Source organism: Palaemon carinicauda, chromosome 17 (assembly GCF_036898095.1).
Source record: "Palaemon carinicauda isolate YSFRI2023 chromosome 17, ASM3689809v2, whole genome shotgun sequence".
Lineage (NCBI taxonomy): Eukaryota > Metazoa > Arthropoda > Malacostraca > Decapoda > Palaemonidae > Palaemon > Palaemon carinicauda.
The window spans coordinates 58,401,182-58,419,048 of record NC_090741.1 but is presented as its reverse complement, the minus strand read 5'-3'; the positions used below and the strand labels follow the sequence as shown (position 1 = coordinate 58,419,048).

The window sequence follows — 17,867 nt, the reverse complement described above, 5'->3', positions numbered from 1 at the left end:
ATAGCAGTTCACAGGATAAGGTGACGATTCTCCAAAAAGCAATTTACTATCTCTCTCTTATCAAAAGCTTTTCCTGAGTGTCTTCATCTTCTCTTAAAATAAATCGCTTATCTACAAAAACCCTCGGGATAAGTTTCGCTCTTCCTTATCCCGTCTATTTCATCTTTATGCTCTTTTTAATATTTTCCTGCACCTTCGGGGTTGGGAGGGGGGGGGGGGGGGGTAACCGGAGTTTGTTTTCTTAAAGGCTATTTCGCTGTTCATATCAAAATCAGCGCTGGAAAATATACAAGGAAATGTATTTTTTCGAATTCTTAACTTCTTGCTTGTTATCAATTCAAGTCCTGATACGCATTGCATTTTCGTTTTATTATTATTATTATTTGAAAAAAAATGCGAAAGCTTCTGCATTTTTAAATGTACAACTTATATAATTCTAGATTATTAATTACCAAGGTTAATAGACATGGCATTGTGTTTTATTCAAGTTATTATTATTATTATTATTGTTATTATTATTATTATTATTATTATTATTAGCTAGGTTACAACATCATCATCTATTAGCATGCCTTTTTCCCATTCGTATGGGGTAACACTGTTCCCTACAACCATAGTAAGAAATAGTAAGAAAAGCATGATGCTGTAAGCCTAATGGCTTCAACAGGGAAAAACAACCTATTGAGAAAGGAAGTTAGCATTAATGAAAACCAATGCAATTTTAACAATTAACAGTTAAGGTATTGAAAAAGAAAGTATTAAGGAACTTAAAACACACGGGTTCAAAACGTAGAGTCATAGACGCTTATAAAAACAATAACACTCGTCTAAGGAGAGTATAAGCGCGCGAACCCGCTCTTCCTATTTTCACAGTCCATAAGAGGATTGGAATCTGATAGCGGGCTCCGATCTTAATGGGATGCGATGGCTGAGAGAGTAAGCGAAAATTGCCCGCCGGATTATATGTGTATTAGACCATTTTATGATAAGGCGTGACAGTTTTATAAGGTGGTGAGATACTGGGGTTTAGATGGAGAAGTTTTGGGGTTTTTTTTGGAGGGGGGGAGGGGGAGAGAACACTCAAGCTTTCATTTGGCGCCAGGCGTGTGAAAGAAACGATTACGATAAAAGTGGAGTCGATCCTCTTTGGCGAGATGGGAAAGGCGAAAGGTTGCAATTGTTTTTTTTCTTTATTTGTTGTTGTCTCTATGGGGGCTTGAGAGAGAGAGAGAGAGAGAGAGAGAGAGAGAGAGAGAGAGAGAGAGAGAGACTTATCCAAACTGTCTTTGCTCTTTAACATCTTGATAAATCAAACGCTTATTTCTAATCAATATCCAGAGCCAATTATTAATTGCTCTGAGCCGACCAGTCTGGATAACAAACACTAATTTTCTCCATCCTATCGTTTTGATATTCTAATTACGTCTAAAATTGATTTAAATCTTCGTGGTTATTAAGCTACTAATCTTTGGCGAACACGAAGTCTACAGAATCCCTTTTTGGCACGAAATGAGCAATCCGTGTAACAGAGACTTCGTTTACATTTAGCCTACACCTAAGATGGTTATCAAGTTTGCAAGGACCAGATGCTAGACTTTCTTCTTCTTCTTCTTCTTCTTCTTCTTCTTCTTCTTCTTCTTCTAAGTTAATGTTAAATCCTAAAAGGTTTCTCTATGTGGAGAACTTTTGTTCTCATGAGATTCAACTACTCAAAGTTTTCTAGCTTTACAGCTGACATATATATATATATATATATATATATATATATATATATATATATATATATATATATATATATACTGTATGCGTGTGTGTGTGTGTGTTTTAAATAAGCCATATATATTAATATATCAATGTCTGGATTCTCTTACGACCTCGGGATCAAAGCCCCCAAGGCGAAACCACTCAGAGACAATAGCCTCTGACCGGCCAGGAATCTAACCCTGATCCAGGAAACTTGTATCACAGTGACGATACAGATCACTGTGATATAAGTTTCCTAGACCACGGTTCGATTCCCTGATGTTCAGAAGCTATTGTCTTTGAGTGGTCCCGACTTCGGGGCTCTGTTCCCGAGGTCGATAAGAAAATCCAGACATTAATGTAATAATATATACGGCTTATTTGAATATGAAAAACACGTTTAATGTGCAAAATGTATTTTATATATATATATATATATATATATATATATATATATATATATATATATGCAACAACGAACACTGCCGTTTCAAGTCCACTGTAAGACAAAAGCCTCTGACATGTCCGTAGTCATGTTTTGGGGTTTGGCCATTTTCATCACCACGCTGGCCACTGCGGATTGGTGATGGTGGAAGACTAGTCTTATCGTTCACAGTGAACCAACCTAGTATGGGTGACCGTGACTAGTACATACAGCTTTGCTGATTATTTCGATGCGCAAACCCTTTCATCACATTAAGGTATCCTCACTCAGAAACGGATATATATATATATATATATATATATATATATATATATATATATATATATATATATATATATTTATTTATTTATATACACGCAGTAATTCCTCGTGTTGTAACGTTATGTATTTCTGTACTGGAGTTTATGTTTTGATGACAAGCAACTTTATTTGGCTCGGTGAATTGAAGCATAAAATTCTCTATATATAAACTTTGTAATTTTCTCTACTTGAGCTTTTAAAAAACATATTTTGGACATATATATCCTTCCCTTTGTAGGTTGCATTGCTGGTTGAGATTGGAATTCTTTCAAATAAAGATTAAAAGCTGTTGCTCTCAAGCTTCGTAAACCCCTCATGTGGAGTACTATGTATAGTGCCCCTCATAGGCTTTTTTCACACGAGCAGGTTTTATCCATATGGAAAGATTTTTGCTCGTTAGGAGGCATGTCTTTACAAGGGCGGATTTTTTTTCTGTTTTACTCGTTAGGAGTCATGTCTTCACACAGCGGATTTTTTCCGTACGGAAAAATTTCTGACTGTTATGAGTCCTGTCTTCACACGAGCTTATTGTTTTCCGTAAGGAGAAATTTCCGTTCGTTAGGAGTCTTGACTTCACACGGCGGATTTTAGCCGCACGGAAAATTTTCACTCGTTAGGATTCCTGTCTTCACACGGGCAGATTTTTTCCGTGCGGAAAAAAATTCGCTCGTTAGGAGTCCTGTCTTCTCACGGACGGATTTTTTCCGCCGTTAGAGTCAACCATACTTGCTATTAATCTTGATGTCGATTCCCATCCTGATGGCAGATTGTATAGCTCCATACAGACACCGACAGTGGCCACGGGTTTTCCTCTTCATTTTCTTCTAATTATTTAAGACAATGACATAAAAGAAAAAGAAAACAGGATGTTGACTTTAACCATTAGTCAGTGATAGCTTGTGGTATTTTTTCAGTACTGAGTCTATGCAAATAGCTATTACAGTTCTAGGCTTTGTACAGTTGGACACAGGAATTCATGGTACAGCTTGCTCCGAGGAAGTGTACCCAATCACACATTTAGTCCTGGCCACCATCTCTCTCTACACTATCTGTTTGGTTCATCATTATCATTATCTCCTCTTACACCTATTGAGGCAAAGTTCCTCGGTTAGATTTCACCAGTCATCTCTATCTTGAGCTTTTAATTCAATACTTCTCCATTCATCATCTCCTACTTCACGCTTCATAGTCCTCAGCCATGTAGGCCTAGGTCTTCCAGCTCTTTTAGTGCCTTGTGGAGCCCAGCAGAACGTTTGGTGAACTAATCTCTCTTGGGAAGTGCGAAGAGCATGCCCGAACCATCTCCATCTACCCCTCACCAGGATCTCATCTGTTTGGTTACTCGCTGTGATGTAAGGGTGTGACAAGATGCATTTTGGAGTGAGGTGTGCCAGAAACTCCAGTGTCCAGGTTTACCTTCCCATCATAGTAGTCTAAAGCTTAAAAACCCACGAGCAAAATTTTACTCGTTTTCCGGCTATTAATCAATTTGAAATAGGCTAATCTTGAAGAAGGATTGTCATACACGCCAATATATAACTTTGTAAAAACTAGAGGCGTACAGAGTAGAGCGCAGCCCACTACCGCGTCAGCTTATTTCTCGACCTTTTGCTCGACCTTGACCTTGATCTTTGACCTTAACATGTAATAATTGGCGTGGATTTTCATACACTCAAATATGAACCAAGTTTGAAGTTTCTGTGACAACGATGTCCAAACTTATGGCTGATTACGTGAATTAGACATTTTGCTTCACCATGACCTTGACCTTTGACCTTGACCTTCCAAAATTTAATAATTTCCAGCTTTTTACATAACAGTTAATCCCTGCACGTTTCATTATTCTACGATTAAAATTTTGGCCGGGAAGCTGTTCATAAACACACACACACACATACAAACAAACACACGGACAGGTGGTAAAACATAACCTCCTTCCAACTCTGTTGGCGGAGGTAAACATATATCATGTGTCATAGCACTCTTTATTTCATCCTGCTTTGAAAGCTACGTCGAAAGATCAAGTTATATCGAAAATGATGACGATATACACAAACCTGTCGAAATTAACTTAGAATTCCCGCACAGGTAATATAGGTAACATTACTGCTTCAGGTCTTTCTTTTCCCATGTCAACATCCTGCCGTATACTGCAGTTTAAAGGTTTAAATGCTACTCACGAATGGCAAAGGCAAGGGACAGTGACAATTCCCCAGCTAGCAGAACAGTGCCCTAGTTTTACGAATATTGTGTATGTTTTACTTAAATTTTGCTATCCACGTGTCTGATATAGGAGAATTACCTAAATTATTACACTAAAACATCTCTCTCTCTCTCTCTCTCTCTCTCTCTCTCTCTCTCTCTCTCTCTCTCTCTCTCTCTCTCTCATATAATTAAGTTAAGCTACAACCCTAATGGAAAAGCAGCATGCAATAAGCCCAAGTACTCCAACGGGAAAAATAGCCCAGTGAGGAAAGGAGTCAAGGAAATAAATAAACTACAAGAGAAGTAATGAACACTTTCGGTATGGGCGTTATATCATTGCTTTAGTGCATTTATTATTTTATTAGTAGACTTCAAATGTAGTCTTAAACAGAGCAGCACTACAACATTTCAGTGTCTAATAGAACAATAAAATATGTTGTGAGAAAACCATTGTAATGCCAAAGCTATGACGTTCAATTCCTATGTTATAAACAGACATGAATCTCGGTTTAAAATGCTCACTGACTAGACCTGACCTAGTTGTTTTTCGATTATGAAACTTTTTTTCTGGTAGTTCGTAAGAATCCAGCAAAAAGGGTAGTTTTTTTTTATTTGCAGTGTCTGTTAGCCTAAAAATACATTTGTTTATCTGAGTATAATTGATATAATATACTCTCGATTAAGAAAAATGACAGGTGTCTAAAGTATCATGCTTTTAGATTTATCCTTCAATTGTTGGGTTAACGATTTTTTTTTATTTAGAACAGTCTATAGGGTACCTGACACTTGCACGCATTCGTGGCACGCATTGATGCGTGAACTCGCGTGAACGAGTTGTGAAAATGTCGTGAACAGTGCGGGAACGATGCGTGGCATGCGTGCCATGCGTGCCCAGAACCTTGAAATGTTTAAAGTTTGTGGCACGCATTGGCACGCACAAAATAGTCGTGAAATAGTCGTGAACGATGCGCGAACTGGAGTGAACTGGAGTGAACAGTGTGGGAACTGGCGTGAACTGGAGTGAACGATGCGGGAAGTGGCATGAACTTTATAATGAAGAGAAACAAAAAGGAAACGAAAAAAATTAATGAAAAGGAAAGAAAAATAAACCTAACAAATTTTTATATTTGCTGTTTTAATGTGAAAAAAGATGATATCTTATTTCAAACTATTTCTATAACTTTATAATGAAGAGAAACAAAAAGGAAACGAAAAATTTAATGAAAAGGAAAGAAAAATAAACCTAACAAATTTTTATATTTGCTGTTTTAATGTGAAAAAAATATCTTATTTCAAACTATTTCTATAACTTTATAATTGAGAGAAACAAAAAGGATACGAAAAAATTAATGAAAAGGAAAGAAAAATAAACCTAACAAATGTTTATATATACTGTTTTAATGTGAAAAAAAATATCTTATTTCAAACTATTTCTATAACTTTATAATTGAGAGAAACAAAAAGGAAACGAAAAAATTAATGAAAAGGAAAGAAAAATAAACCTAATAAATTATTATATTTGCTGTTTTAATGTGAAAAAAAATTATATCTTATTTCAAACTATTTCTATGACTTTATAATGAAGAGAAACAAAAAGGAAACGAAAAAATTAATGAAAAGGAAAGAAAAATAAACCTAATAAATTTTTATATTTGCTGTTTTAATGTGAAAAAAAAATTATATCTTATTTCAAAATATTTCTATGACTTTATAATGAAGAGAAACAAAAAGGAAACGAAAAAATTAATGAAAAGGAAAGAAAAATAAACCTAATAAATTTTTATATTTGCTGTTTTAATGTGAAAAAAAAATTATATCTTATTTCAAAATATTTCTATAACTTTATAATGAAGAGACAAAAAGGAAACGAAAAAATTAATGAAAAGGAAAGAAAAATATAAACCTAATAATTGTTTATATTTGCTGTTTGAATGTAAAAATAAAATGATGTCTTATTTCATGCACACACTTATTTTCCTCTATTACCAATCAAGAGCCAAAACTTTTGTTTTAAATAAAAATGAACTGAAAAATAAACCCAAGAATTTTTTAAGTTTGCTGTTTGAATGTAAAAAATAAAATGATGTTTTATTTCATCAACATACTTATTCTTCTTTATTACCTTAAAATGAAGAGCAAAACAATTTTTTTTCTGTTTGCTGTTTTAATGTAGAAATAAAATGATTTCTTATTTCAACACACTTTTTTCTCTATTACCTTAAAATCAACAGCCTAAAAGCTTTTCATGTTTGCTGCTTTTAATGTTAAAATAAAAAGCTTTCTTAATACTTGTACATATTTTATGTCTGCTATTTATATGTAAATCAAATGGTTTCTTATTGAAACAAAAATAAAGGGCAACAAAAAATACAAACGAAAAAGATACGACAGAAAGCATTGTTGTCTCTTCCGAAGCCAATCCAAGAATGTCCTCGGGTTGGAGAAGCCCCGTTTTTATATGGAGTGGCCAATTCGTGAACTGGCGTGAACGATGCGGAAAGATGAGTGAACGTGTCGTGAACTTCTCGTGAACTAGGCGTGCCAATTCGTGCCATGGCGTGAACGTCGCGTGAACTTGTCGTGAACGATGCGCGAACTGGAGTGAACTGGTCGTGAACAGTGGGGGAAAATCCCAGTGCATGCCACAAAGTGGCACGCACTGGCACGCATCAATGCATGCCAGTGCGTGGCAAAAATGCGCGCAAGTGTCAGGTAGGCTTATCTTCTAGCTTCTACACATTTAAATACCGGCTTTTATATACACCGTACTGTGACATAAAACCACACCAAGAGTATTTCTTTCCAACATCGTTACCCAATGCAAAATAAGTATTTCTATCTTGTTAATGTATTTATTCCTTAAAAAATCCGACAATCTCAAGCTATAAGTCTTGGAGTTATGATATTCAAGACATCTACAATAGTTATACTATCTGAAAACGTAATACATTGCAGTGAAAAATTGTATGAATAGACCTTGAGATTCATGAAACGATTAATTTTATTTTAAAGATTATGCCAGCTGTTATGCTCTTGTAAAAAAAAAAAAAATAAAGGAATATTGGAGAAAACAAACTAAATTGGTTATACCTTAAAGAAGAAAAGAAGTTGAATCTCGTTTTCTGTCAAATCAATTGGTATCGTTTTCTATGGTTTACAAAATTCAGTAATCTGAGATACTGGTCAAAACTTAATGTTATACGTTATCTAAAATGTAGTCTGATGACACAATAACATTTCCTGAACAATATGGACAGAGAGGAATTAAACATAACTGGTGACATTAAGCAACATATTTCATCATATAAGACCTATGAGAAACAAGAATAAGGTTAGAAACGAGTAGACCTAGTTATAAGTTTCAGGCCATCCCGTAAAAGCAACAGTAAAGGATATGTCTTGAGTGTGATTCAAGAAAATAAATGAAAATGGTGGCAATATAACAATGTCCAATGGTTATTCCAGCATATATGGGATATACTACATTAAAGGAATAAACAAAATCAAAGCCATTAAATGTTTACGCTTTACACTTCCGAACCAAAATAGGCTGATTATGAGGACGCTTGAACAGAATTTTTGATTTTTGTATAAAGATATCCATTTGTAGCTCGTAATTCAATATATGACAAAACAGTTGATAAATTCAATAAAAAAGGAACTTTTTAGCAGAGTTATGATGGGGAGGCTTAAGAGAGACTACAGATGCTATTTTATAAGTAATGGAAATAAGGCATAAAAAAACAAAATCACATTCAGAAAATTTTAGGAATATATATATATATATATATATATATATATATATATATATATATATATATATATATATATATATATATATATATATATATATATATATATATATATCAGAAGTAATATCAGGAGGATTTAGGTGAAATAATTTAAAATATATTATTTTGAAAGACTAAAAGAAAAAAAAAAGAAAAGTAAATTAGCGAATGAGACGTTTAAAAGGAAGTCGTTCCTATTACTACTACAGTACTACTACAACTCTTACTTGCACTTACTGCGGTAATACTCGACTCTAATATTTCGAATTTTACGAGAAATACTAATTGTTTCAACCTGTTAGTCAAAGTATATAAAGTTTTAAATCTGAAGAAACATTTAAGATGTTATTGAAACGACATATTTACGCACGTCTTCTACAAAACCTCAAGACTCCCACTTGCAATGAGTTCAAGAATTTTGCAACACAGAAAGGGGTAGGTAGCCTAAGTGGTTAAAGTTAATGGTGTCTGTTTAATTGCTTATCGTAGTCTTTAAAGTAATTTCATAAGAATTATGGTTAATCGTGTTTACCTTTTTTATCGTAGACATAAGCTAGGCCTATTAGCATAGCCTACCATAGTTTGGCTATTGGTTTCCCTCATTTATATTCAAGCGTTTTGAATTATCTTGATGGTAACTATTGGAAGTCAACTTATCTCACCTTATAAAAGCGCTATCTAACTAATATTGGCCTCGTGCACCAATACCATTTATTATCTCTAGGGGAGCCTTTGTATATCAGCAGCCAATTCCTCACGCATTTATTAAAAATGGACATCAACTGACCTAAACTTTACTCCCTAACCTAACCTACAAGCCGTGTCCTTACCTACTTACCTAACAGGGGGGGGCGACCCCCCTTACACTGCCGTATTCTAAGTTATCCATAATGATATCTACAGGTGGCTGCTGTCATACATACACCCCTCCCTAGGCCTATACAATATTGGTAAAACTTTACCTGTACGCCACCTCTGATAAATTGAAATTAGAGCCATTGTATAACGACGGACAGGAACATGTGCATAGAACACCATGTAACCTAAATATCCCTACCTAACCTAGCCTACAAGCCATGTCCTTAATTAACTAACGTGGTGGCTAACAGCAACTCCCCCGCGCCCCCTCCCTGGCAACCTCCCATAGACTGCCCTATTATTAGCGGTAGGGTTGAAAATTCTACGGAAGGGATACGCCAGCGATCGCTATACAAGAGGGGGGTGTACTCACAAGCGCCACCTGTGGCCAGGTACTGCAGTACTTCTTGTTGACACCACCTCAATTTTTCCTCTGTCGTGCCTCCGGCTAGACCTACATGGATACGCTGTTGATTCTGGAGTTTTTTGCTCACGATTTGGTGATGTATTTGCTCTAGAGTTTAGCTTTCGCTATTCAGGAAGTTTTATCATTAGATTAGCTAGCTTTTGGAATTAATTTGATTAATTATGGTGACGAAGAGAGTATGAACTCTCTTTCACTTTTAAATGGCCGACCCTTCCCTTAGACGGAAGTGTTGGTGTCTAAGAGAGTATAGACTCTTTTTCTTAATTTTGCTTAACAAAAGTTATAGATTTATTTTATATCTCTCCGCCTTTTATAGGCCTCTTCGATTAACTTCCTTTTATTATAAACTTATTAAAATTAATTTTTATATTTGTTTATATTCGACCTTTCCTAATAGTAGGCGGTCTTTTCTTGGTACCGAAGTTAATTAACATTGAGCCCGTCATTTCGGTTTTACCTGTTAACATATTATGCTATTTTAATGTTTTTGAAAGAATTTCTTTGATAGTCTCGTACTGTTTTCAAAGTTGAACTAACGTTTTGTTTTGTCTCTGCAGTTGTTGACGTTCAGAACGTTCAACTTGCGTTCTATCGTTACGATAGAGAGAGAATTTTCACGGTGTCACGTTGCAGTAAGAGTAACCGTTTCTAGCGTTTTGTTCATTCTTTCTTAGCTTAATGGTTTTAATTCTAATAAAGGAACTTTTTATTTGGGAAATCTTTCAGTTTTTTTCCTTTAACAATAATATGTTTTAACGATATATATGATTGGGCTCTTCTCTCAGGTTCTAAGTCAAGAGAGAGAGAGAGAGAGAGATAGAGACGGAGGGAGAGAGAGGAGGATAAACGTTTCGTTCAAGCGAGTAACGTTGTTATCGTTTTTGCTCTTCTCCCTAGTCTCTTTAGGGGAAGAAGGTAAACGTTTCTAGAGTTTTATTCTTGTTCTCAAGCTTTATGCGGTGAGAGATTTTAAACGTAGTTTATTTGATCTAGTGTTTAGTCTCTTTCCAGCCACTGAATTATTTATCTTTCATTAGATTTTTCTGTTACATTGTAATTCTGTTTTCGCAATTACTAACTTTTAAGGAAGGATAGAATTGCGTGTTTCAGGTACAAACCACTTAAAGTTTCGAGTTCAGTGAAATAAGTGCAAACAGAAAATCAAAAGTGATAAGTGATTAGCGCAAAGTGTTACAGTGTTGCGTTCGAGGGTTCGTCTGTTCGTGCCAGTTGTTCGCCTAGTCTGGGACCTCTTACAAGCTCCCAAGCCCAGGGGAGAAGTAATGTCGAAGGACTTATGGGTTCAGCAGGCCTTGATCGACGAACAGACGTTTTCCCTCCGTGGTTTCGGGTGTATCTACACACGTTGCCGACGTGATCACCCCACCCACACAAAGACGAGAGAGCCCTTTTATTCCTCGTCTGCGGAAGAGGTTTCTCGCAGAAACCATGGACCAAATCTTGCAGCTTTTAAGTGCAAGTCGGTCCCTTCCGCACAAGTCCAACTCCTAGGTGTAGCCATTAGCCCTGGGTCAGTTCGGACTTGCTGCAGTACGACAACTGCACACCTCCCAGAGAGGCAAGGTGGTATCGCAACAGGCAGTAGCTCCGTCTGTTGCCGCACCAGCTGTTTTAGACCCTCAGTCTCAACGGACAGTAGCTCCGTTTGTTGTTGTCTTTCTTAAACTCTAGTGGTCTATACTGCAGACAATGCAGTCTCAGCTTGCGGTGTTGATGCAGGAGTTTCAGGCAGAGAAGGTTAATACACCTCCTCCTGCGAACGCTCCTCCCCCTCTGCGCAGTACAATCTGCCAGACGTATGAGGTTGAGGTTCCTCTAGCTACCTCCATGCGTGAGCTGCCGCGTTGGGAGTTGCCAGATACCAGCGCTGTGCAGCAACCTCCACTTTCCTTGAGGCTGGAGCCTCTTACCACGCAGCAACCTCCTCAACAATGGGGGCAGGAGCCTTATGCCTTACAACCTCCTCTTCCCTTGAGACAAGAGTTTCTTGCAGTAAGACCATCCTCGAGGCAGCAACCTCTTGAGGTACGACAACCTCTACCGTCCTTGAGGCAGCCACCTCAGCTCTCGCAGCTGCAACCTCAACTCTCGAGGCAAGCACCTCAAGAACCTCAACTCGTGAGACAGGAGCCGCGTTCTGCGCAGCCGCCACCTCAACTCTCGCAGCTCACACCTCAAGAACCTCAACTCGTGAGTCAAGAGCCTCTCTCTGCGCAGCCACCTCAACCCTTGAGGCAAGCGCAACTCTTGAGGCAGGAACCTAATGCTATGAGTCAGCCACCTCAACGCATGCATCTGCCACTTTCTCCTCAGCTTGAGCCTCTTCCCATTCAACTTTGAAATAACAAATGACAATAATAACACCTCATTACTTTCATAACTTGCATTTGTAAAACATATACATGTATGCCTACACAAACATTATGATAATGGAGGTTATTCGTATTACTTTAAAAAAAAAAAAAAGAAAAAAAAAAAAAAAAAATATATATATATATATGTATTCCTTGCAATATATTTTTAACAAAATCGCAAAAATATGGCAAAAATATCTTCAAAACAAAAATGAATCATGAGTTATGAATGTAATGTAAATATTATGTTGATATTAAAACCCCATGCAAGCATGCATGAAGTAATGCAGTGTTGCCAACAGGGCGAGTTTCCCTTTCCTGAGGTGAAGTAGATTATAGTACGTATATTTAGTGCAGCTTAATTCTACGATTATCATGCCGGCTATCAAATTCATCAACAAAACAGTCTAAATCAATTCCCTCGGCACGTGCACTTTCAATGGACAGTAATGCGATATTACTCAATCTAGCACTGGTCATGGAATTTCTGAGAAATGTTACACGCCATGCAACATGCTCTGCTTACCTTACAGCATGCTCTACATACAGCATGCTCTGCATACAGCATGCTCTGCATACCTTACCGCATGCTTCTCAGTCACACATCTTTGGTTGTTGCCAACTCACTAGACTGTCAAGCAGTTTCATAACGTTGCCTTCTAGTCTGCTGCTTTTGCACCAGTGAAACCCTCACTGAGAGAACTTAGCTTTTCTCGGATATGGTCCCTGTAGATGAGAAAGTGCTTTTCTCCCTCCTTCTGATATTCCCTTGAGGACTCTGTCATTTGGAGAGGAGCCTTTAACTGCGTAGCCTCCTATGGACTTTTATTTAAGCATAACATGCTTCCAGGGAAGGTAATGGTTCCACTTCAGTCGCTAACCCCGTCTGTTACCACACCTGCTCCCATAGACCTTGAGCTGTGTTGCAAGACATGCAGTCCAAGCTTAGTCCTTGTTAGAGGATTTTTTGTTTACGGAGTCAGTGTGTCACTGGGAAGACGTTCAACAACCAGCAGAAGTGACTTGTTGTGACGCAGTGCGGCAACCTCAGCAACCCGATAAGGAGTTGTCTGTACGACCCAGACAGTCTAGACAGCTTCGGGTTGTCACTGTACTTCCTCGCTTCCCCATGGTTGACAGTTCACAGACTGTGCAGCAGTACCATGATCTTGTGTCCGGCTCCGTCAGACGACTGGCTTTTAAGAGCTCCCACAAGTCGTCGCTGTCTGGAGATTCTCAGATGGACTATGGATCTGACCAAGGAACTGGGCCTCCTGGTCAATTTTGAGGAGTCCCAGCTCGTCCCATCCCAGACCATTGTCTACCTGGGTATGGATCTTCAGAGTCGAGCTTTTCGGGCTTTTCCGTCGGCCCCAAGGATCTTCCAAGCCCTAGAATGCATCCAGAGCATGCTGAGAAGGAACCGATGCTCAGTCAGGTAGTGGATGAGTCTAACAGGGACACTTTCATCGCTGGCCCTGTTCATCGTGTTAGGGAGACTCCACCTACGCCCCCTTCAGTATCATCTAGCTGCTCACTGGATAAAGGATATGACGCTAGAGACGGTCTCAGTTCCTGTTTCCGAAGAGAGGAGGTCTTCTCTCGCGTGGGGTAAGAACAGCTTTCTTCTCAAGGAAGTCTACCTTTGGCTGTTCAGAAACCCGACCGCCGTCTCCTCTCGGACGCATCAGACACGGGCTGGGGTGCGACTTTGGACGGACAGGAATGCTCGGGAACATGGAATCAGGAGCAAAGGACACTTCACATCAATTGCAAGGAGTTGTTGGCGGTTCTTCTGGCCTTGATAAACTTCAAGTCCCTCCAGCTTAACAAGGTGGTGGAGGTGGACTCTGACAACACCACAGCCCTGGCTTACATCTCCAAGCAGGGAGGGACTCTTTCGTGGAAGTTGTTCTAGATCGCAAGGGACCTCCTCATCTGGTCAAAAGATCGAAAGCTCACGCTGGTAACGAGGTTCATTCAGGGCGGTATGAATGTCATGGCAGATCGCCTCAGCCGGAAGGGTCAGGTCATCCCCACAGAGTGGACCCTTCACAAGAATGTTTGCAGCAGACTTTGGGCCCTGTGGGGTCAGCCAACCATAGATCTGTTCGCTACCTCGATAACCTAGAGACTCCTGTTGTATTGTTCTCCGATTCCAGACCCAGCAGCAGTTCACGTGGATGCTTTTCTGCTGGATTGGTCCCATCTCGACCTGTATGCATTCCCGCCGTTCAAGATTGTCAACAGGGTACTTCAGAAGTTCTCCTCTCGCAAAGGGACATGGCTGACGTTGGTTGGCTCCGCTCTGGCCCGCGAGAGAATGGTTCATAGAGGTACTGCAATGGCTGGTCGACATTCCCAGGACTCTTCCTCTAGGAGTGAACCTTCTACGTCAACCTCACGTAAAGAAGGTACACCCAAACCCCCACGCTCTTCGTCTGACTGCCTTCAGACTTTCGAAAGACTCTCAAGAGCTAGGGGCTTTTCGAAGGAGGCAGCCAGAGCGATTGCCAGAGCAAGGAGAACATCCACTCTCAGAGTCTATCAGTCTCAAGGGGAAGTCTTCCGAAGCTGGTACAAGACCAATGCAGTTTCCTCAACCAGTACCACTGTAACCCAGATTGCTGACTTCCTGTTACATCTAAGGAAAGTAAGATCCCTTTCAGCTCCTACGATCAAGGGTTACAGAAGTATGTTGGCAGCGGTTTTCCGCCACAGAGGCTTGGATCTTTCCACCAACAAAGATCTACAGGACCTCCCTAGGTCTTTTGAGACCTCAAAGGAACGTCGGTTGTCCACTCCAGGCTGGAATCTAGACGTGGTCCTAAGGTTCCTTATGTCATCAAGATTTGAACCTCTCCAATCAGCCTCTTTTTAGGACCTCACATTAAAAACTCTTTTCCTCGTGTGCTTGACAACAACTAAAAGAGTAAGTGAGATCCACGCCTTCAGCAGGATCATAGTTTTCACATCTGAAACGGCTACATGTTCCTTGCAGCTCGGTTTTTGCTAAACGAGCTTCCTTCACGTCCTTGGCCTAAGTCGTTCGAGATCCCAAGCCTGTCCAACTTGGTGGGGAATGAACTGGAGAGAGTACTTTGCCCAGTTAGAGCTCTTAGGTACTATCTAAAAAGGTCTTAACCTTTACGAGGACAATCAGAAGCCTTATCGTGTGCTATCAAGAAGCCTTCTTTTCCAAGGTCTAAGAACTCAGTTTCTTACTATTCAGGCTTCTGATTAGGGAAGCACATTCTCATCTGAAGGAAGAAGACCTTGCTTTGCTGAAGGTAAGGACACATGAAGTGAGAGCTGTGGCTACTTCAGTGGCCTTCAAACAGAACCGTTCTCTGCAGAGTGTTATGGATGCAACCTATTGGAGAAGCAAGTCAGTGTTCGCATCATTCTATCTCAAAGATGTCCAGTCTCTTTACGAGTACTGCTACACCCTGGGACCATTCGTAGCAACGAATGCAGTAGTAGGCGGGGGCTCAGCCACTACATTCCCATAATCCCATAACCTTTTAACCTTTCTCTTGAATACTTTTTATGGGTTGTACGGTCGGCTAAGAAGCCTTCCACATCCTTGTTGATTTGGCGGGTGGTCAATTCTTTCTTGAGAAGCGCCGAGGTTAAAGGTTGTGATGAGGTCCTTTAGTATGGGTTGCAGCCCTTGATACTTCAGCACCTTAGAGTTGTTCAGCCTCCTAAGAGGAACGCTGCGCTCAGTAAGGAAGACGAACTTATTTAAGGCAGAGTAATGGCTCAAGTCGACTTCCTTACCAGGTACTTATAATTTCATTGTTATTTTGAATAACTGATAATATGAAATACGGGATACTTAGCTTCTTGATATACATGTACACTGGTTTTCACCCACCTCCCTGGGTGTGAATCAGCTACATGATTATCGGGTAAGATTAATATTGAAAAATGTTATTTTCATTAGTAAAATAAATTTTTGAATATACTTACCCGATAATCATGATTTAATTGACCCACCCTTCCTCCCCATAGAACCAGTGGACCGAGGAAAAATTGAGGTGGTGTCAACAAGAAGTACTGCAGTACCTGGCCACAGGTGGCGCTTGTGAGTACACCCCCCTCTTGTATAGCGATCGCTGGCGTATCCCTTCCGTAGAATTCTGTCGGGCAACGGAGTTGACAGCTACATGATTATCGGGTAAGTATATTCAAAAATTTATTTTACTAATGAAAATAACATAATTCTGACTAACACATTTCTCTTTATTACACCACTCGTATATCTTCTTTCTGGCAGAGCTGTCATGTCGTGCTCTGTTTACAGACTTGTTTAAGATGCATCAGCATTGGGTAGTTTTTAGAAATTACCGTAATTATGGCTGTACTAACTTTTGCATTGCTTGATTACTTGACAATAAAAAATTGAAATCGATCTCAGCCAAAGGCCATACTATTTCAGTTTCATAAGTTACCTGTTATGGAATACGTTTTTGTATACTACTGTATAGTCCGCTTTGTTTATTGTCGTAATCAAGGACCTAGGCCAATGGTTCCCAACCTGTGGTACGCGAACACTTTCGGGGTCATGAACAATTTTTAGTTATATTTTACTTCACAAAGATGTGTACTGCCTAACACAAGATAATCTGGCAACGATTTGCAACTGTTGCCACACGCCACCCACTGGTCCCAGCGGCCCACTGTTAAATTAGGTCCTCCACTAACTCTTGTAGTTGCCTATGATCGCCAGCTACAGTACTTCAACTAAAACTCGGTCAACTCGTTTTTAACTGAATTTAAATCTCAAGGTTGGCCTACCTGTCAGACATTTTTGGAACCCTCAACCACTTAAACTTGTCGTTCCAAGGGCCCGACTGCACTGTCAAAGAGTTCATCTCGAAGCTGGGAGCGTTTGTCCGGAAGCTGGATCTGTGGATGAAGAACGTGAAGAGCAAACGCTACGGAATGTTTGAACTCTTGACTACCCTTGAGAGGGAGCCCACTGATGAATTTGCCCAAGAAATCATCCATCACCTCTCACTGCTCAAAACTGAATTGAAGCATTACTTCCCGGACGTGACATGTTGTGCCTACGTCACCAATCCGTTCTCCGTTGATCCAGCCGATCTGCCTGTTGGGACCGGGGAACATGAGGAACTCATAGATATCCAGGCTGACGAGACAGCAAAGACGAAGCACAAAGAATGCTCTCCTTTAAACTTCTGTGTGAGCATGGCCTCCTCGTACCCGACGCTAGCCCATCACGCTGTTCCCCAGCTACTGATTTTCCCCTCGACGTGGGAGTGCGAGCAGGGGTTCTCAGCCTTCATGGCCATTGAGTTGAAGAGCCGGAACCGTCTTGCTGCGCCCGGGCATGATTTCCGATGTGCTGTGAGCAAAGTCATGCCCCGCATTGACCAGCTGGTGGAGAAGAAGCAGATACAGCCCTCGCATTGAGTTGTTGTTTTCTTAGTTAATTTGCGTGTTCTATTTTTACATTTTCAATATTAAACTTACCCGATAATCATGTAGCTGTCAACTCCGTTGCCCGACAGAATTCTACGGGAGGGATACGCCAGCTATCACTATACTAGAAGGGGGTGTACTCACAAGCGCCACCTGTGGCCAGGTACTACAGTACTTGTTGTTGACGCCACCTCACTTTTTCCTCTGTCGTGCTTCCGGCAAGACGTTCTTGGATACGCTTATGATTTTGGAGTATTGTTCACGGTTTGGTG

At 39.7% G+C, this 17,867-nt stretch overlaps 1 protein-coding gene across 2 annotated transcripts in view; it reads left to right on the top strand.

Annotated features, from left to right (window-relative positions):
* The window catches only part of LOC137656790 (iron-sulfur cluster transfer protein NUBPL-like), a 127,764-nt gene that overhangs the window by 66,256 nt on the left and 43,641 nt on the right, over positions 1–17,867 (top strand). Inside the window, exon 1 of one of the 2 annotated variants that reach the window (XM_068391085.1) lies at positions 8,691–8,919. The exons of the other annotated variant lie outside the window; for it this stretch is intronic. Coding sequence (XP_068247186.1) covers positions 8,827–8,919 — 93 coding nt within the window. The 5' untranslated portion in view covers positions 8,691–8,826. Of the gene's footprint in view, positions 1–8,690; positions 8,920–17,867 lie in introns of those variants that run through there. 2 annotated transcript variants of the gene reach the window in all.